Consider the following 20,994-nt stretch of genomic DNA (forward strand, 5'->3'; position numbering starts at 1 on the left):
TTAGGAGGTAAATTATATAATAGGTAAAAAATTAAAGATTTATAGATATATTTTCAATAATTTAAACCCTTCGTGTACAAGTAAAGTTTAAAATAACTTTTTATATATTTAAAACAATTTTCATATTTATTATTCTATACCATATCATTTAAAAAAAAAAAATGAAACTATATTGTATTATGTCGTCTTTCTCGATTGTTTAACAATAAAAGCCATATAATCCAATACATGCCACATGATCCAAACAAGGGGTGAAGGTGCAGGCCTATTTTTATACTTCGGGAACTCACAGCCAGCTCCGGCGAGTTATTCAAGATATGGGCTGGTGTTGTGCCAGCTGGCCCGTCAGGGCGTCCATTCAACTCATCTTATAGAAGTCGCGATTCAATAGATTACAATCAGGAGCTTGGGAATGCTATTGGTATGTAACACAATTGTGAAAAGCAATAATAGTGTCTCAGTTATCATATCTGAATCTTATTTGAGTGATTATTGGATTTTATGAATCTTATGTTTCAGTCAATTTTGCTCGAATTGTACATGATGGATTGCTCATGTTGTTTCCATCTTACTACCTTCTGGCAATGCTTTGGGTGCTAGAAGAATGTGGTGAGGCATCAAGCATGATCAGTTGTATTGCAAAATCTGTTTCCCGTAATTCTGTAGATATCCAATCTTTTTGGGATAAATCGCGGGATAAAATTTAATTTAGTTCTACTACTAGAATCCTTTTCAATTACTTAATGATAGAATTCATAGGTTCGGAATAGTTCTTAAATGATAAAATTCAATTGAATTTTAGTGTTTGGAATAATTGAAAAATGAACTGGATTTATGTAATTTCCTGCACTACTGCTACTTATAATAACAAGATCTGTTTTCAAGGGTGTTTTTGGTTTTCATTGATGTGCCTCACAACCATTGAACTGAATAAATTGAATTATTGCAAAATCAATCCTAGATGATTTCCAATTCTTCCAAAAGGCCTTTTTTCCCTTTAAGATTCACACTAATAAAGAGGTTTCAAACATGAGAATTGAGCAAATTTGAATTCAATTGAATTCTTGCATTTTAAGACTTTCTGAATACATTATCGAGTATATTTATGTGTTATGGTTCAGAGTCAAGCAAAATTCAACAACAATATGGAAAGAATATGCAAACATTAGAAACCTGTTGTAGAACCTAGACAATCTTCACTGTTTCCTTTGGCAATTGAAGCAACTAACGCTATCTGCAAGTTCAAGTATCATCATTCAAAATATTTATCATTTGCAATCTCTTAGCATGTTTTTTTGGGCGTATGCATGTGTGTTTTGGCTTGGCCAAGCTGAAAGATACCTCCACTTCTGATGCAGTTCTTTTTGCTGTTTGTCATGGCAAGGTATGTCTTTGTTTGGAGTTTTGATGAACTATTTTTTGTGGTGCTCGGGAAAACTTCTATACGCTGCACTGAGTTATGAAAATGCAGAGATATTTGCTTCAAAATGTTTTTATTCTTTTATTACTGGAAGTCTTCATTTGAAACGCTTCATGATGACATGATCTTTTTAAGATGCATATTGTTCTGTAGCTGTTGACGCTTGTGTCACTTTTCTTGGTGAAGCCTCTAGAATATTGCGACATCTATTTCATAATTCAATGACTACTTATTGCTTAAATAAAAAAAATAGAAGTTCTCTAATCTAAACAACCAAAAATCCAAGGATTTTTCTATCAATGGCTTTGAGAATATTTTACTCTGGATTTGTATCAATAGTTGAAATGAGTTTTTGGGTGCTATATGAGTCCATTACATTGCCAGCTGCTTTTTGTCTACTAAGCTCTCCGCTGCATTTTATCCACTAGCTTTATAAAATTCCAAGTGGCATTTCTTTCTGTGATCCTTATGTGGATGTTGAATCACCTGATAGTATAGTACTAAAGTTTTAAGAAGTAACTGATAAATCAACAGTATAGCTGTGGTGTATATTTGCTGATGGGTATCTGGCATACATTAATGTTGTCTTGCTCTTGCATGATCTTTCCTCAAATATTTTGCATTTCTGGAATTGTCATTGCTTGGCATCTCTTGCTTTATAAATGGTGTTTTGACTGCTAAATACCAATCATGTTTGCTTCAAATTTTAACTTCATAGAGTAACACGAAAATTTGTCACAGTGTCCAGGCTTGCCTGCCATGGTTGATTGTTACTAATTTGTCAGGTGAGTGAAGGATTGGATTTTGTTGATCATGCTGGAAGAGCTGTAGTGATTATTGTTATGCCCTTTGCCTCAAGGAATGATCCTAAGGTTCAATGATCTGTTACTGTTATACTACTTTTCCCTAGGCTTTAGTGTTAACTTGCAGTGGGAGCAATAATACCCAATGACGCCTCATTTACATGTTTGAATACGATTAGGTTAAATTTCTGGCCCTCAAATATGTTGCTTTGTTTGTCCTCAAGATGTTATTCATCCATCACCATCATTATACCTGAGGCTATAGTGCGATGATTCGTTGAACATTTAAAGATCCAGGATGTTTAAACATTTGATGTCCCATTTTCATTCTGGTTATTTTTGCTGACATTGATTCTGATGAATCAATCTGTTTTTGCCCTGATTTTATGTTTTATTGCTTGTGAGTGTAATTATTTTGATTGTAAGTGCGACTTTGAAATTTTTATTTTGTAATGTTACACTATTTTGATAATTGATTTTCTACTTGTCTCTAACTACATCAGTCAGTTTTATGTCTTTATGTAAACATCTTTTTTTTTTTGGTAGTTTTTTATTCTTAGAGGCTACTTCACAAATATGTGAGGAAAAAAAAGTGGGGACACACGGCTTGGAATTGGTTTCTGTATTTGCTGATACTATGACAATGATTATGTCCTGCGTGAAAAGATACCATCTGTATCCTTGCTATGCTGGATCTAAGGTGGCACTTTTCATGAATATCAATGACATTGATTTTGCTAGTCGCTTTGCTACATTATAATTTGTACTATAGCATATTTCATATTATGTATGGCAGATTGGATTAAAGCGTGAGTTCTGGATGAACAGTTGCACTTGCAAAGGGAGGAATGCAAGGTAATTTGAGCAATATACATCATGTAGGACATTTCCTTTTGATGATCTATGCCTAAAGCTGCTGACTGTATTCCTGCTTATTTGATTAGATGCTGAAGTTGCAGATTCTAAGTCGAGAAGATTGGTAAAGTCAACAAGCATTAAGAACTGTGAATCAGGCTGTTGGACCTGTAATTCGTCACCGCTATGATTATAGCACAATTATTTTCTGTGATTAAAGGTTTTATCTTTTCTCCCCATGAAATATATGATTTTAGTTTTGTCTGACCATTCACTAAAATGTACGCACATGACCAATCTTCAAATATTGTGGTTTTTACTGATTTTATGAATCACTTTCAAAATTGTAATTGACATTAGATTAAATTGGATTTGGTGGTCAAAATTGTGGTTGCTGTAAAGTGTTGATCAACATGATTGCGGTTTTAGATTTTTGTGGTTCTTGCTTAAACTTCTAAATATGTAACAGGTCTTCAAATTCAAATTCTCAGTTCCAAATATCACTCTGGATACAGACTCATATCAAGGTACAAGCTGTAGTCTTTTGAATGCTGATTTTGGTCTACAAAGCTTTTGCATGTACCTATTTCTGCTTTTTCAGTGTCATTCCAAATTTGGGGATGTGGTTTTACATTGAGCTGCTTTTTTCGAGATGGAGGAGTGCAGGTTCCCACAAAACTTAAGTCAATACAAAGTGAAGACATTGGTAAAATATCTTTGTGCTAAATGATATTACTAGTTTATTGTTACTATGCTTTCTGTCTGTAGCTCTGTTCTGTTTGTTTAATAATATTGGCAGTTTCTGTTTGCCATTGGTGAGCTGCCCTACTGATATGGAACCCTGGGTGCTCGTTCCTGAAACCAGAATAATATATTTCAACCAAAAACAAAATATGCTTGTAGAGGCTTGAACCTATGCAGTGGAAAGATATCTCATTCTTTTTCATTGTTGAATTAAGTCTTCCATTCTTGTCTTTTAAACAAAAACAATTTATGCCTTGACTTGGTGATGTCTTTGGTGCAGAAAGTGCCAGGGAGGTGAAAACTTCACAATCTGTGGACTAATTTTACCTGGTTCTTAATTCGGTAAATTTTCAATTTTCTTCAGCATGTGCATATATTTTTTTGTAGATAATATTTATATCTTTCATGAACTTTTGCCCGATCGTATCTGCAGATCACACCAACGGATCAGAGTTACACCATGAAATCATTGTCCTCTTTACTTGATGTTAGAAGAGACAAGGATTTGAGGCAATTGGAGGAGGTTCTTCCTGCTAATTGATCATCTCTCACTACTTTCAAGGAAAATCAGGATTTCAAATTGAAGAATTCAAGTGGTCTAATCTGTAATGAGAAAACATAGCTAATTTTTGGGAGGAAAAATATGCAACATCAAAATCACAAGACAATTGATTTGACTGGCAAGTGTTTATTGGATGAAATCCCAAGCAGAGAGAAATTGTTTGTACCATATACTGCAAAGAAGCATAAAGGATTTAACTTGGAGCTTGAATTAAAGAGCCGGATAGAAAATACTCAGGAGCACTCATCTAGTGTCAAAAGGTGACATTCAACTAATCCTTATTCCTCTTTTACTTTGGTGATGAAACCAGAGAATCCGCAGATTTCTGATGATGGAAGCAGGCAAAACGCTCAAGTTGTTTCGGTGTTGCTATGTAGAGATCATGGTATTGCACAGGAGGACTCAGAATTCCTCGCTCAGAAAAACAAGGTGTTCACACTACTCTGGTACCTTGTAGTGATGAGGACGACGAGGAAAAAAGAGGATCTGCATTTCTGATTCAGGTGAAATGTTTTGGCATATGAAGAATTTATACTTGTGGCATTAATTGATGCTGGTGAAGGAACTGCCAGAAAAAAATGTCATTTGCCCAGTTTTTAACATAAATACAGGCTGTTCAACATGTTAACCGTGAAACAGATTAACCTGTACCATAGCTTATGGTTATTAATACAATTTTCTATCATCATGTTTTGCTGTGGGATGTGGTGGTTAGATTGATATCAACTCTACTAGCCTCTTTTCAGATTTTAAATTATTGTTGATTTTCTTCCAACTTTAGACAAGCAGCTATACCTTTTATTGGGTTGAATACCATATCAGAACCTCTTAAATATATTTTTTAAACATATTATTGGAGTTAGTGTAGCAAAAGGCTTAAAAGTCCTCTCCCACGACATCTGCAGGTTTACTTGCTTTGTCAATATGCTTTCTGTTGGAGTGCATCTTCCCTGTAGACCCTGCATTTGAGTTGTCAGAACTATTTCTGCTAATTTCTTTTCATTGTGTTCTATCTTGCAGTAGCATATCTAGGTAAAATTTGGAGCTAATTATATTAACAATTTCTCAACTTTATATCTCCTAGAATCTACTGTGAGATTATTTTCAGGACCAGATACGCATCCTTTTCCTAAAAGGTCTGTTAGAGTTACCTTTACCTGTCCTTATATAGAGATTGCCAACTTGGTTCTAAGTTTTTACTTGGATGTCTGGATCTGGTCCTAGCTTTTTGTCTATTTCTGTTTTTCATTCTATGAAGATATTGTATTGTGAGAGCTATCATCGACTCGATAATATGGTGTTTATTTTTCAATTAAGTGAGGGTGTTTGTTTTATCATCTTTCTCTGTCTCTCTATGCATTAACTTTTCAGTAATATTGGAAGTAAATATTATCTTTTATTGCTAATAGCTGATTCATATCAGGATCTCATTCTACTGTTGTGTTTGTTAACAGATTCAAGGATTATATTCCTACAAAGTATCATTCTTTATACGAGCACTATCTTGAAGCAAATGATGAAACACTATATAACCAAAGTAAGGAATCTACTCATGTAGTATACTTAAAAGTCCAAAGTCCGAGACTCTTTTGGTGCCATATTAGATTTATTTTGGGTGTACCCTTGTAGTAAGTGTATGGTTTTTTTTTTTGGTAGTTTTTTAATTCTTAGATGCTACTTCACAAATATGTGAGAGAAAAAAAACTGGGGACACATTGCTTGGAATTGGTTTCTGTATTTGCTGATACTATAACAATGATTCTGTCCTACGTGAAAAGATACTATCTTTATCCTTGCTATGCTCGATCTAAGATGGCACTTTTCATGAATATCAACTACATTGATTTTGCTAGTCACTTTACTACATTATAATTTGTGCTATAGCATATTTCATATTATGTATGGCAGATTAGATTAAAGCGAGTTCTTGATGAACAGTTGCACTTGCAAGGGGAGGCATGCAAGGTAATTTGAACAATATACATCGTGTAGGACATGTCCTTTTGAGGATCTATGCCTAAAGCTGCTGACTGTATTCCTGCTTATTTGATTAGATGCTGAAGTTACAGATTCTATGTGGAGAAGATTGGTAAAGTCAACAAGCATTAAGAACTGTAAATCAGGCTGTTGGATGAGTAATTCGTCACCGCTATGATTATAGCACAATTATTTTCTGTGATTAAAGGTTCTATCTTTTCTCCCCCTGAAATATATGATATTAGTTTTGTCCAACCATTCACTAAAATGTACGAATATGACCAATCTTCAAATGGGTTGCCATCATATTTATTATGGTTTTTACTGATTTTATGAATCACTTTCAAAATTGTAGTTGACATTAGATTAAATTGGATTTGGTGGTCAAAATTGTGGTTGCTGTGAAGTGTTGATCAACATGATTGTGGTTTTAGATTTTTGTGGTTCTTGCTTAAACTTCTAAAAATGTAACAGGTCTTCAAATTCAAATTCTCAGTCACAAATATCACTCTGGATACAGACTCATATCAAGGTACAAGCTGTAGGCTTTTGAATGCTGATTTTGGTCTACAAAGCTTTTGCATGTACCTATTTCTGCTTTTTCAGTGTCATTCCAAATTTGGGGATGTGGTTTTACATTGAGCTGCTTTTTTCGAGATGGAGGAGTGCAGGTTCCCACAAAACTTAAGTCAATACAAAGTGAAGACATTGATAAAATATCTTTGTGCTAAATGATATTACTAGTTTATTGTTACTATGCTTTCTGTCTGTAGCTCTGTTCTGTTTGTTTAATAATATTGGCAGTTTCTGTTTGCCATTGGTGAGCTGCCCTACTGATATGGAACCCTGGGTGCTCGTTCCTGAAACCAGAATAATATATTTCAACCAAAAACAAAATATGCTTGTAGAGGCTTGAACCTATGCAGTGGAAAGATATCTCATTCTTTTTCATTGTTGAATTAAGTCTTCCATTCTTGTCTTTTAAACAAAAACAATTTATGCCTTGACTTGGTGATGTCTTTGGTGCAGAAAGTGCCAGGGAGGTGAAAACTTCACAATCTGTGGACTAATTTTACCTGGTTCTTAATTCGGTAAATTTTCAATTTTCTTCAGCATGTGCATATATTTTTTTGTAGATAATATTTATATCTTTCATGAACTTTTGCCCGATCGTATCTGCAGATCACACCAACGGATCAGAGTTACACCATGAAATCATTGTCCTCTTTACTTGATGTTAGAAGAGACAAGGATTTGAGGCAATTGGAGGAGGTTCTTCCTGCTAATTGATCATCTCTCACTACTTTCAAGGAAAATCAGGATTTCAAATTGAAGAATTCAAGTGGTCTAATCTGTAATGAGAAAACATAGCTAATTTTTGGGAGGAAAAATATGCAACATCAAAATCACAAGACAATTGATTTGACTGGCAAGTGTTTATTGGATGAAATCCCAAGCAGAGAGAAATTGTTTGTACCATATACTGCAAAGAAGCATAAAGGATTTAACTTGGAGCTTGAATTAAAGAGCCGGATAGAAAATACTCAGGAGCACTCATCTAGTGTCAAAAGGTGACATTCAACTAATCCTTATTCCTCTTTTACTTTGGTGATGAAACCAGAGAATCCGCAGATTTCTGATGATGGAAGCAGGCAAAACGCTCAAGTTGTTTCGGTGTTGCTATGTAGAGATCATGGTATTGCACAGGAGGACTCAGAATTCCTCGCTCAGAAAAACAAGGTGTTCACACTACTCTGGTACCTTGTAGTGATGAGGACGACGAGGAAAAAAGAGGATCTGCATTTCTGATTCAGGTGAAATGTTTTGGCATATGAAGAATTTATACTTGTGGCATTAATTGATGCTGGTGAAGGAACTGCCAGAAAAAAATGTCATTTGCCCAGTTTTTAACATAAATACAGGCTGTTCAACATGTTAACCGTGAAACAGATTAACCTGTACCATAGCTTATGGTTATTAATACAATTTTCTATCATCATGTTTTGCTGTGGGATGTGGTGGTTAGATTGATATCAACTCTACTAGCCTCTTTTCAGATTTTAAATTATTGTTGATTTTCTTCCAACTTTAGACAAGCAGCTATACCTTTTATTGGGTTGAATACCATATCAGAACCTCTTAAATATATTTTTTAAACATATTATTGGAGTTAGTGTAGCAAAAGGCTTAAAAGTCCTCTCCCACGACATCTGCAGGTTTACTTGCTTTGTCAATATGCTTTCTGTTGGAGTGCATCTTCCCTGTAGACCCTGCATTTGAGTTGTCAGAACTATTTCTGCTAATTTCTTTTCATTGTGTTCTATCTTGCAGTAGCATATCTAGGTAAAATTTGGAGCTAATTATATTAACAATTTCTCAACTTTATATCTCCTAGAATCTACTGTGAGATTATTTTCAGGACCAGATACGCATCCTTTTCCTAAAAGGTCTGTTAGAGTTACCTTTACCTGTCCTTATATAGAGATTGCCAACTTGGTTCTAAGTTTTTACTTGGATGTCTGGATCTGGTCCTAGCTTTTTGTCTATTTCTGTTTTTCATTCTATGAAGATATTGTATTGTGAGAGCTATCATCGACTCGATAATATGGTGTTTATTTTTCAATTAAGTGAGGGTGTTTGTTTTATCATCTTTCTCTGTCTCTCTATGCATTAACTTTTCAGTAATATTGGAAGTAAATATTATCTTTTATTGCTAATAGCTGATTCATATCAGGATCTCATTCTACTGTTGTGTTTGTTAACAGATTCAAGGATTATATTCCTACAAAGTATCATTCTTTATACGAGCACTATCTTGAAGCAAATGATGAAACACTATATAACCAAAGTAAGGAATCTACTCATGTAGTATACTTAAAAGTCCAAAGTCCGAGACTCTTTTGGTGCCATATTAGATTTATTTTGGGTGTACCCTTGTAGTAAGTGTATGGTTTTGTTTCATGGATGATACTTTTGGGTTAAAAATTTAAATTGGGTATGTACTTTGCATATTCCAAGGTATAGGAATGAAGAATTAATATGGCCACTATGTTCTGGCAGAGTGTATATGCTGATTATAGATGTGCTATTTTTTTCTTGTTACTTTCTATTTTTTGATATGTAGAGTTGCAACATGCAATAAGTCTCAAGTGTGAATTGCATTATCTTGACCACAGTTCTTCATGAAACTGGAGTAATGACTGATGGATGCAAGCAGTGTTTGGCTAGAGTATGGAATGTAATTGTATTACATCTAGGAGTAGATGAAGAAGTAATTAAGATGAATATAAGATGCTAGAATTTCAGATTAAAGAGAATTTGGGCATCTAGATAATGATAACATAAAGTCGTGGATGGGGTGGTGTTTCCTGGGGTTAATAGATCATAGTTCAGATGTTATCAAGCAAGCAAAAAGATTTTTTTAAACAAAAGGATTTAGCAGATAATTTCTTGGGTATCTTTGGCATTTGCATGCATGCCTGTGCATGTGCTATATGATAGGCAAGTGGGCATGCATAATTGTTCTTAGCATCCCAAAGGACTAAATTAAAGGGTCTTTCACCTTTTTCCTAGAGGGTGCTGGGGCTTTGGGGTGGTTCTTTCTCTGTGTTGGGTCCATTGGCATATCATAGAAGAATCTAACTATATATATATATATATATATATATATATATATATATATATATGTTCAAGGAAAGTTAAATTTTCATTTATGCAGTGCAGCATAAGTGATTGGAGAAACTGTATGGCCACATCTAAAACTGCCAATTGAAGCATTTGAATTGTATAAGCAATTCTTTTACTGGAATCCATATTTCTCGTGTGGTTGCAGTACAAGTAGTAAGTAATTGTTCTCTCTGATTCATTGGTATATTTGATTCTTTACTTGAATATTCAAGCAGCTAATTGTTTATCCATTCCTGGAAATCTTAACCTGTAGGCTTATGGTGTGGTGTTAATGTCACCAAGGGATAAGGAAACTTTTTCCTGTAATTTGGTTTAAGGCTACACTCCTTGGCTGACAAGTGATACTTTTTTTACAATGTTTTTGGAATCAAAGCCAACAAGCTATGCTGATATATAGTCAAGTACAGCACCTGTAACTGTGATGAATGTAGAGATCAAATTTGAAGGACTCCCATCTCCCTGATTGCTTCCTTTTTTATAGTGCAGCAAAGAATTTGCGGTCGCCTATTATTTATTGCAGAACAAGTTTACCGTTTGTATACAAGTTTGAAGAAGCTTTTGGGATCGAGGCTGCAATTGAATGCATCAAAATTAGTAGTTCGTCTTCTCTGATCCAAAAAGAAAATGTTTTGAGCCTTCTGATTTCCTTTTTGGATGTACTTAAATGGTGCTTTAGAAGGTTAAAGCAGGGCATCTATAATATAAGAAACTTTTGTTAATGATCAATGAAACTGAGTTTCAATTCTGTTTAGTGATAATTTTTCCAATTTTTAGTTGCAGGTGCAGGGACCAGATGGATCATGAAAAACACAGTATAATCATATGAATTTTGGTAAAAGAAAATTATATTACAGAACATGAATCTTGAAAGGGAGCTTCATCTTACCTAAAAAATAAAGTACCCATCTTATAAAATCTATAGCTTGTATTTCTAATTAAATTGTAAATTAATCATAAATATAGACAGTTGGTTGAGACAAATCTCTCTTCATGTATGACATCCCATCCATGAATCCCTAGTGAATCACCAGGGAACAAGCAACCGACAAGACCATCTGCAATCTCTCACCAAAAACCACAAGATTACAAATCGTAAATCTTAAATTAAAGTATTTTGGTCTCGAAATTTACTAATCAACGCATAAATAATGCATATTGCATGTGAGGACTAGGCGAATAAGGCCAAAAACAGTAGTATAACTAAAATCTTACGTAACATTCCTCAATTTCCTCCTCCTCTCACTCCCAATTCAACAACTACTCCTCCTCCGTGGCTTCGCTGGAACTTTACCGGAACGTCGACGCAAACCCACAATAAGATCCACGAAAGCACTCAATATGAACTTATGTGACTTCTTTTCATTTAAGTCCAAGTAACAGAACAAAAGTTCTTGCATGAAATCCCAACCCACCTTCCCTTTCTCTTGTAATCTTGCTTCCACCATTTCCTGCATGGACTGCCGGAAATCGTCGTTCGGTCTCCGAGAGTACTTTATTAGTGCGACACAATCGTTAGGAAGTGCAACGTTTATGTTCTTTACGTCAATACTATTAGAACAACTTATCGCAGAGTCAATTATGGTGTTGCAGCTGGTTGAGGTTGAACTTGATTCTCCTTCCACGGAGGTGGCGGTCAGACTCGACCGGGCCTCCTCGATGAGCGATCTGGACGAGCCAGCGGTGACGAAGAATCGGTGGGACCCACAGAGGTCCGGTGGTATGTCATAGAACCTAGGGGATAATTCATCATGATCGTGATATAATACCCAGCGTGGACTGCGAACTTGATCATAATCTCCATCTTCTTCTTCTTCTTGTCGTTCTTCTCCTTCTTCACTTTTCTTCTTTGGGTAATGATCATCCTCGCCGTTTTTAATATAAAGAGATTTAAAATTCTCAAAGAGGAAGCGATCAATATCGGAGAGTGTCGCCGCACCATCCCTATCGTTGTGTCCCTCGACGTTTAGGCTACGATCAGTGGTAAATGATGGGGTCTTGGGGTTTCTGCAGCCAGATAAAACCCAGTTCTTAGAATATGAAAAAGAAATAGGAGGAGTAGGGGGTTTGATCTTAGAGAGGTAAGCATGGAGGGACTTGTGGAGTTTCGCTGGCATTTTCTCGTATTGAACTAGGAGGAGTAGCTTGTTTTGAGAGTTATCTGCTAAAAGACAATGGCTGAGTGGTGATGGTGTGGTGGGGGGTGATGAGTTAAGACATAAGATATGGAGGTTTGAAAAATGCGTTTTCTTTAATCCATAAAATAATATAAATTCGGGGAAAAAAAACCACTTATATTAAATGCTGCATATTTTTAAAATTTTACCTTTTTATGGAAAATTTTACTTTTGGGTTGTTGAGTGGTGATGATCTCAATTAAACTGCACAATTAGGGTTAATTTCAAAAAAGAAAGCTGAAGTAATTGTGAATCTAGCTAAATGTGTTGACAAATCTAGTTGTATTAACTTCATATTTTCTAACTATTCTTGCTTGTGGTATTAATATTTAAAATGTTTAAAGTTGGTTATAGATTTCAATTTCTCTACTTATAGTCAAAGTTTACTCTCTAATTAAAACTCTGTTTGTTTTACAAAAATATTTTTCTAAAAACTAATTTTTAAAATTTTTAGTGTTTGGGACACTCAGAAAAATTGATCAACAGAAAAATTTTTCCTGATCAAAGGAAAAATAAATTATTTTTAAGAAAATTAATTTTTATTTTTTAAAAGATGAAGTCATTTTTTATTTTTTAAACTTTAAAAATCTTATTTATTAAAATGTGAACAAATATATATATATAGCTATTAAAAAAATTAATATTATTGAATAAGACATAAGCTTCATTTATCTCACGAAAAATGACTTATATATAAAAAATATTTTTTATGAAATAAATAAATATCATTAATTTAATTCTACAATCAAATAATAGAAAATATTTTCATGAAAAAAGAAATATATTTCATGAAAAATATATATATAAGTCATTTTTCATGAGATAAATGAAACTTATGTCTTATTCAATAATATTATATATATATATATATATATATATATATATATATATAATGAACTATAAGTTTAATTTAAATATTGTAATAGAGTAAATATATATTTGATAAAGTCAAGTGCAGGCAGAATAGGTCATCTAGCATGCCACCATGCATGGCTTTGTACGGTGGTTATAAAATATATAGTGTTTATTATAATATATGATTTAAATAATAATTAACACTCTATTAAGGTCCAAATATTATATATTATTATTACTATTATAACACTTTATAAGCAGTTAGCTAGCTATAGGTTGTTACCTTTTGCTTCGTTCTAAGAGTTCATCTATGCGAGAGGTTAATTAACCCTTATTAATCTTTGCTATCAATGAAATGGATTCATTCTAACCTCTTTACATTCATAAATAGATAAAATATTTTAAAGTTTTAAAGATTTATATATTAGCTTTAAATGATCAGAATGAAATATTTAACCTAATTTGATCCAATAAATAAAGATATACCAGTCACATGATAAATTCATATTTAAGTTCTTATTTCTCTAATCTATTTATTAATAAAATAAAATAAAATATTAAAATGAATATCCTACTAGTTATATAAATACACACTATTTATTTTATATATATATGTGAATCATTTTATACATTATAAAAAATAAATTTCATATTTATGTAAGTGAAAAAAAAAATACAAGTATTTTCTAATTCAGTGCTTATAGAATTTTTTTTTAATTTGGAATGTTTGGAAAATTCAAAATATTCTTTATGATAAGAGGCAATTATTTATATAAAAAAATCATTAATTATTATTTAATTCATAAATTTTAATGAAATTAATAATCAGTTTCTGTATTTTAAAAAATACATTATTTAGTATTTATGTTTTACTTTTGTTAAACTATTTAGTTTCTGCATTAATTTTTTCATCAATCAATGCCAATTAAACTACTATTGAGTCTATATTTTTTAGTGAAACTAATTAATTAATTCTTATATTTTAAAAAATACACATTAATTAGTTTATATAATTTGATTCTATTAACTATTTAGTTTTATAATTACTTTTTATGTCTAAATTATCATAATCTCCTTCTCTTATTTTCTCTCTTATCTTTTCTTATTCTTTCTCTCCATATTTCTTCTATACTTGCACCATTCTCTTTTTTATTATCTCATTGTTTTTCATTTTTTGATAAAATATCGTACAAGTTGTTTACGTAAAAAGATTAATCAATTCCCCTATAGAACTATAAGTAATCAACAAAAATTATCTTTTAAGCAGAGAAAATACAAAAATAATTAGATTTAATATCTACAAACAAAAATTTTCATTTTATCCAAAGAATATGTATTTCAAAATATTTTCTTTTTCAAAATATAAGGACCAATTAATTAGTTTTACTAAAATAGATTAACTAAATAGGAACATTTCTCAAAATATAAGAATTAATTAATTAATCTCATTAAAATAAATGTACTAAATAGCAGTTTAATTGATATTATCTACTTGAAAATTGACGAAGGGACTAAATAGTTTAACGAAATCAAAATATATGAATTAAATAGTATATTTTTTAAAATACATGATCAAATAATTAATTTTATTAAAATATAATCACTAAATAATAATTTTCCTGGATAATAAAATAATAATAATAATAAGTGTGCATTGCTTGCCTCTGAAAAGTGGCCGAGGGTTGCTCTTAATAGAGTTTAGTTTACCCTTAGCAAAACAACTTCAATCTTTTCTAAAGCCTAATAAATAATTAATTGTTCTACAGGGTGAATGGGAGGCTTCATGTATTGAGTGAGAGAAGGCTTTCAAAAATTTCTGCAAATCCTTTTTAGGGTTGCCGGATTTAGATCTATCTCTTGTATTCGGTTCTTGGGATAATATATATTGAGGCTTTGAGCTTTCTAATTATTCTATTTTGGTCTAATGAAGTAGAAGAGATAATATAAACTGGAAATGCAATTTTCACTACGACACCGTTTCTCACATAACAGAAATAACTAACTGAAAGGACGATTTTCAAAGGCAGAAGCTTGGTGTGAGGCAGAATTGGGAGCTTGGCAAGAAAGATATGGATAGCGATGTCAGACAAGAACGAAGAAGAAAAATCATGGAGAGAGGGAGTGATCGCATGGCTCTCATCACAGGCCAAGTCAAAACTCTCAGTTCATCGCCGTCGCTTCCATCATCATCAACTCAACGTCAACATCATGCACACACAGAATCTTCCCCATCAATTATCTTCTCTCCTAATGATAATGCTCAAATCAAGGGTACCCATTTTCACAAATCTGTTTATTAGTATAATAATATAATTTCCCTGAATGATTCATTATTATTGATCTTGGAATCAGGCTGATGATAATTTGGATTTGCAATTATTTCTTTTTTAAATAACTTATATTTGCATTATTGAGTTAATTTTAATGCAAACCATTGGAGAAAAAAAAAATATGAAGTTGATGGACAATTTTCTTGATCTGGTAGATTTAGATTTAGCATTTGATTCTATTTGATGGTGAAAAATTTTTTGGGTCATCTGAAAACAAGATGTTGGATTATTCATTTATGGGTGCATGTTTGCAGCTGGTCCTGAGGAAAAAGAAGATGACTCTGGTTCCAAGTTCATGAAAACCAGGACCATCAATGAATATCCAGGGGCGAGAAACTTCCATAGAGGAAACCAAGCGGAACCTCGTTTGGTGAAAAGTGCGACAAGTCCTGACTCCATCACGAAATTGGAGCAGCAGGCTTCTGGGATCACACCATCAGTTGAAAAGGCATCACCTCCCCCAAATTTTTTCTCTTCCAAACGGATAAATTCCTGCATTATAGCTTCTGAGAGAACGCGAGCTAATTGTTCTCTCATTATAGCTTTTCTAGTGGTTATATCTTACATTGATTATCCAATGTTTGGACTTGACATTCTGAGTTCAGAGAACTTCATTGCCTCCAGGCCTTTTTACATAATCCTGCTAACTGATGTAACAATTGTGCTTGCTCAATTGTTTCGAGAGAATGGAAATGACTCTGAGGAGGTTGAGAAAGAAAGAAATGAAGCTCAGGAAGAAGAAGATAACTGGGCTAAAGCAGTCAAGATCTTGGAGAGAGGTTTGGTCCTGTACCAGGCCATTTGTGGCCTCTTAATTGATTGCAGTATTTATTTGGTTGTGGTCATCTGTGGCCTCTCTCTGGTGTAGCTTTGGCTACAAATAAAAAGGTTGATTAATATAATTTTAACATTCTGGCTGCACATATACAATATCTAGGCAGTGCAGCCAGAAAATAATTTTGTTGAGATCTCTTTTGATTCATTTATATATTTTCCCAGTTTCAATGAACATTACATTTTCTTTGGTGTTATTGCCTTCCCTAATCTCTGTTAAAAAAAATCTTTGTGAATAAAATTTCAAGCCCCCTATTTTGCATCATACAAACATGCTATTGTGAGTTCTTCTATTAATTTTATTCTTATTTATATGCATTTCGCATTTGCTTAATTACCTTGGTGTGAAGGTAAGGTAAGTATTGCTTTGCAGTAAGTCGTAACTTCAGAGATAGTGAGTTCAAATCTTGAAAATAAATACCGGTGTCTTTTCAGTTTCTATATCTTTGAATATTTGGTTTTATGAGGCCAATTATTAGAGCTTATGTTTTAAGTTTTTTCATTCATGAATGCAAGAATATCCATAAAAGTGCTTGTATGTTTGCTGCTCAAAAAATATGAGCGGCTTACTGATTGGAAACTCATAACATGATAGTACTTGTTTGGGGATATGAGATTAATTATTAGTTACTTTATCCTATTCATGTACAACCATAATGCTAAGTGTTAAAGTGGTATAAATTGTTGGGTTGCTATTACACCGGTCATGATGAACAGACCAAGGATTTAAGATTGAAAGAAATGAACAGCAACTCTAGACAACTAACCAAAGGCTTGGATGCTTTTTTTTTTTTTTCCCCTTCTTTAACCTATTTTACATGGAATAGTTAAAGTTAATTACCATTGTCAATTTCACTTGATGTAGAAGTATGCCACGAAGAATAATGCAAAAGAGTAGCAGGTGAGATTGATGAATGACTTAAATGGGTGGGGTAGATGTCCTCCCAAATTATTAAAGCACCCCAGCTGGTACGGATCATCTTGTTGGTGACTAGGTGGGCTTACTTCAAATTCATTCAATGAATTGGGGGACCATTTTTACTCATGAATTTTTGACCACTTATATGTAATGATCATCCTTGGTTTAGTTGTCTAGTTTTTCCCATAGCAATAGTGCAGTGGAGCCAAAAAAATGATTAATTGATAATTTGCTTTTCTTTCTTTTAATACTTTGCTGTTAAGTTGCAGAAATCTATCTGGCAAAGCACTGAAACAACTACAAGGGACAACAAGTGACAAAATATAACAGGGGAAACAATATTTATCTTAGTAATGATTAACTATTTCAATTTAAATCAGAAGCATTTTCTGGGTGTCCCTAGATAGTTAGTTAATTTCTTTTCAGAGTTTGTTATTCTTGTTGTTTTTACCAACTTTTATCTTGAACAATGAATGAGTTTGTTGCCAACCTTAGTAGGTGAACTTGATATTCAAGTTGTCGTTTGCTCTGTTTTCAAACCAGTAGTACAGATACCATAAATCCAGCAGTTGGTGCAATGAAGACTTAGTTTCAATGCAATAATTTAACTTGCAGAAGCAACTTATAACAATACAGCTTCTTTGTTTTTTGGCTGACTTTAAGTATCCAGAACCATATATTCTCCACTTTCGGTCTGTAGGACTCCTGGTGAGGTATATCACATGTATGCAGCACCTTAAAGGTATTCTGTATTGGACCCACTATAGGGAATTGCTTTGGGATGCTTAAAATTGCAACCCCAAAAAATTTGACAAAGTTTGAAGGCTCAGGCTATAGCTACTAGCTCTCTCCCTTTATAATCTTGGGATCTAATTAGCTTGGGAAAGGCCTAAAGGTAAAGGAGGATAATTTGGCAAGCACCATCCTAGTATATGAGATTCTCTACTTTAGCTTTGGTGGCCTTTTCTTTTCAACTTGGGATTAGTTTGATTTTTGCCCACTTTGTCTTTTTGGTGGTAATCCACATGTGAGTTGCTTGCCCTTGCTTATTTTGAAAGGATCCTCGAACCGAATTGTAGTTAGGAAACTAAAAAAAGTGCTTTTTGAATGGGAATTTTTAATTCCATGACAGGGTAAGTAGGCTATCCTCTACCATTGTAATTTGCTTGTGGACCTTCGTATGGGGGCTGAAATGGAGTGTGAACCCTAGGAATATACAACTTTTACTAGTTTGAACTGAAATCAGAATCAGCATACAGTTTTAATGAGACAGCTGGGTCCCTGTGTGACAGGAATGGTGCACATGCACTGTCTTGCCCCGTATGCTATCAGCTCACTGCATGTCCTCAAGAATTGTCCCCAAGAAATAGATGAAAAAGAAGATGATGAGGAGGAAACATTTTCAGTTTTGCTTGAAAATGACCTTGATTTCACCATAACAAACGGGTCGTCCATTTAAAGCACTACTGGAAGCTGTTCTTGGCTTTTCTTTACAAAAACACATATGCATATAATTAAATTTAATATATTTAACATTTAACTTAATTTCCCCTGTAAATTTCAAGGATTATGCATATATAATGGAAATGTCAAGGCCTATTCATTAATCCCATTGTGAATGGGGCACATGCACCCACGTATTAGTTATATAGAACATCAGCTGGTACAGTGCCCCACTCTTGCGCAACTTCTGGACCACTAAGCAAAATGATTATTATAATTGCAATAATTAGTAAGCTCAAACCAAGCTGCAACACCCCCCAATTTATATATCTAATAAAAAACTATAAATCACTGATCACTGCCTTTCAAGAGATAAGAACAAAAAAAGGAACACTTTGAAGAGCCAATGACCTATTCTTTTTTAATAATTAAAGCATTTCTTGAAGTTGCAAAAAAATGTTATAACTTAATTAATTAGTCAATTGCTCACTTAGAGATTAATAGTTAAATATTTTCTTTAATTAGTCATCATTATTGTTTAGATTATTATCATGAGGGTATGTTAGGTTAAGTTGCTCCAAATTTACTAAGACAGAAAAAAAGAAAAGGATGGCATAAATCCAAAAGCATCTTCAGTTACTTCTGATCTAAGTTACAAGAAGGAGAAATGAAGAAGAGGCCAAAAACACATGAACAAAGTGAAAATAATTCTAATATACCGTAAAGAAAAAGAAAATTACATATTGAATATCAAGAAATTATAACAGAGAGATGAAAGAAACCTCAAAACTCCATTATCTTTTCCCAATCTATACCCAAGAATGAGTCTTGTCAAAGATCCTGGAAGGGACTGCAAACCTAGCGGAGAAAGAGCGAGACATGTTATCAGGATCAGACCACATTGAGCCTTGATCGAAATTCTGAGAGTAGGTATAAGGATCATAAGAGAAATGAATCCGACCACTGGCAGAAGAGCAATCAAAAAATTTCTTCTTTTCCCTCATTATTTTCCTCCACAACAACCTCCATCTCGGTCTCTTAGATGCGGAACTGCTCTCCAACACATTAAACGACGACACGATTCGATCATACCGGCCATTCATGTAGGCATCCATGGTAGAGCTAGCAGTGCCGGAACTGCACCAGTTGCCAAGTTCCATGGTAGCTAGCTAGACAGATCTTGGAAGTTCAAATTTTGGGTTTGTCAAGTGCCAGCAGCTGTAGCTCTCTGGTTCTTATATAGAGCAATATAATAGCAAGTCTGAATGTCAAAGTTGCACATATACAAGTTGATTAATTTTAAGACCTGACCACATGGAATAATTGAGGGGTAAAGTTGTCATTTTTATAGGGTATACATGGCATAGCCAGTATTTAATCCTGAAATTAAGTAGCATGTATACATGTTAGTTGGACTTTGTTACAACAATTTGAATGTTTCATGGCTGAGTTGATTGGCAATTGATCGATGTGAGCTTTCAACAGCTGATATTGATTACTGGGTTGATTGGGTCTCTTTTGCTAACTGAGTTGTAATATTTTTTTTAATAAAACTCAAATAGGTCCAAACCTTTTCATTTAAACTCACTCAATAGTTTTAATAAAGAAATATTTTTTTTTCTTAATTTATCGATCATAAATTCAAGATATAAGATTCATTTGGATAACTTTACACCACTAATTAAACTATTTGTTGGTAATAAAAATATTTTTATATAGAGGTATTAATACCGATTATCTTATTAGTGGCATTAATAGTTAGCCTTTTGACGCATGTCTCCACAATCTCCATATATAGTTAGACGTAAACTTATTTTGCTTTGTATTTTCTTACCTCATCTAAGCCTCTTCCATTAAATATTTATTCTCTTTTATCTTTTCTTTTGTCCTCCTTTGCCAACGCAACTCGTACATTTCGCTTACGCCCACATTCAATTCTCTATATCTGATGCTACCGGAAGTTATGGGGTCCTGGTCCTAATGTTAAGTAAACTTGCAAGATAAAAGAGGATGAGGTGGATGACCTTTTGGCAGGTCCGACGCTCAAGTTATAGAACTTGATGTGTGAATGATAAGAGAACTGTAGTGAAATTTTTGAGAATAAGAATATGCGTATCTGTTTCTAATTACTTGGTTGATATTTATAGGTTTTTTAAGGAAATAGTCATTGTTTCGTTTATAGATATAATCTTTGGTTGAATCTCCGATATAATTTACATGAAATCCGCTCTTCGCTTGATTGCTAACCTGATTATTGCTCGGTACGTGAAATTCAGACTCTGCTTGATTATTGACATGGTTGCTGTTCGGTATGTCTTTTTGTTAAAGTTTTGTTCGGCTCCTTTTACCTTTTGACCATCTAAAATAGTGTCTGACTTTTTTACTGTCACA

The 20,994-nt window shown here is 33.4% G+C and overlaps 3 protein-coding genes, 1 long non-coding RNA gene and 1 pseudogene across 8 annotated transcripts; 4 read left to right on the forward strand and 1 right to left on the reverse strand.

Annotated features, from left to right (window-relative positions):
• Nucleotides 1-254: 254 nt before the first annotated feature.
• LOC110649145 (regulator of telomere elongation helicase 1 homolog) lies at nt 255-7,435 on the forward strand. Of its 4 annotated transcripts, none has more exons than XR_009149937.1 (5): nt 255-1,384; nt 2,206-2,259; nt 6,322-6,349; nt 6,439-6,893; nt 6,968-7,435. XR_009149937.1 is itself a non-coding variant. In XM_058149409.1 (5 exons), the coding sequence occupies exons 1-4, from the start codon at nt 1,304-1,306 to the stop codon at nt 6,537-6,539; spliced, it is 264 nt and encodes an 87-aa protein (XP_058005392.1). In that variant the 5' UTR covers nt 255-1,303; the 3' UTR covers nt 6,540-6,569; nt 6,858-7,435. The 4 variants fall into 4 exon arrangements, 3 of the variants coding, with proteins under 3 accessions (XP_058005392.1, XP_058005389.1, XP_058005385.1); XM_058149409.1 differs by having other exon boundaries at nt 6,439-6,569; nt 6,858-7,435; XM_058149406.1 differs by having other exon boundaries at nt 255-421; nt 520-1,384; nt 6,439-7,435.
• Nucleotides 3,100-4,153, forward strand: LOC131181362 (uncharacterized). 2 transcript variants are annotated; one of them, XR_009149939.1, is made up of 4 exons: nt 3,109-3,298; nt 3,548-3,605; nt 3,680-3,784; nt 4,103-4,153. It is a non-coding gene; the product is annotated as an uncharacterized LOC131181362 (long non-coding RNA). The 2 variants fall into 2 exon arrangements; XR_009149938.1 differs by having other exon boundaries at nt 3,100-3,298; nt 3,680-4,147.
• On the forward strand, nt 6,629-10,799 carry LOC131169164 (uncharacterized; annotated as a pseudogene).
• A 111-nt stretch (nt 10,800-10,910) lies between these two features.
• LOC110649146 (transcription repressor OFP14-like) lies at nt 10,911-12,262 on the reverse strand. Its single transcript, XM_021803581.2, has one exon. It carries the CDS (start codon nt 12,160-12,162, stop codon nt 11,299-11,301), a length of 864 nt encoding a protein of 287 aa, XP_021659273.2. The 5' UTR covers nt 12,163-12,262; the 3' UTR covers nt 10,911-11,298.
• Nucleotides 12,263-14,947: 2,685 nt separating this feature from the next.
• LOC110649144 (uncharacterized) lies at nt 14,948-16,438 on the forward strand. Its single transcript, XM_021803578.2, has 2 exons — nt 14,948-15,348; nt 15,662-16,438. The coding sequence occupies exons 1-2, from the start codon at nt 15,147-15,149 to the stop codon at nt 16,273-16,275; spliced, it is 816 nt and encodes a 271-aa protein (XP_021659270.2). The 5' UTR covers nt 14,948-15,146; the 3' UTR covers nt 16,276-16,438.
• The last annotated feature ends 4,556 nt before the right edge of the window (nt 16,439-20,994 follow it).

The sequence above is a fragment of the Hevea brasiliensis genome, chromosome 1, assembly GCF_030052815.1.
Source record: "Hevea brasiliensis isolate MT/VB/25A 57/8 chromosome 1, ASM3005281v1, whole genome shotgun sequence".
In the NCBI taxonomy this organism is placed as follows: Eukaryota; Viridiplantae; Streptophyta; class Magnoliopsida; order Malpighiales; family Euphorbiaceae; genus Hevea; species Hevea brasiliensis.

What these genes read in the sequence shown, in the direction of transcription:
- LOC110649144 (XM_021803578.2), top strand. Translation starts at nt 15,147, where the DNA reads ATGGATAGCGATGTCAGACAAGAACGAAGAAGAAAAATCATGGAGAGA. An exon ending in TGATAATGCTCAAATCAAGG is followed by an intron (nt 15,349 to 15,661) that starts GTACCCATTTTC and finishes GCATGTTTGCAG; the next exon opens with CTGGTCCTGAGGAAAAAGAA.
- LOC110649145 (XM_058149402.1), top strand. Translation starts at nt 1,304, where the DNA reads ATGCATGTGTGTTTTGGCTTGGCCAAGCTGAAAGATACCTCCACTTCT. An exon ending in GAAGAGCTGTAGTGATTATT is followed by an intron (nt 2,260 to 6,321) that starts GTTATGCCCTTT and finishes TCTTGATGAACA; the next exon opens with GTTGCACTTGCAAGGGGAGG. An exon ending in TGCAAGGGGAGGCATGCAAG is followed by an intron (nt 6,350 to 6,438) that starts GTAATTTGAACA and finishes TTATTTGATTAG; the next exon opens with ATGCTGAAGTTACAGATTCT.
- LOC110649146 (XM_021803581.2), bottom strand. Translation starts at nt 12,162, where the DNA reads ATGCCAGCGAAACTCCACAAGTCCCTCCATGCTTACCTCTCTAAGATC.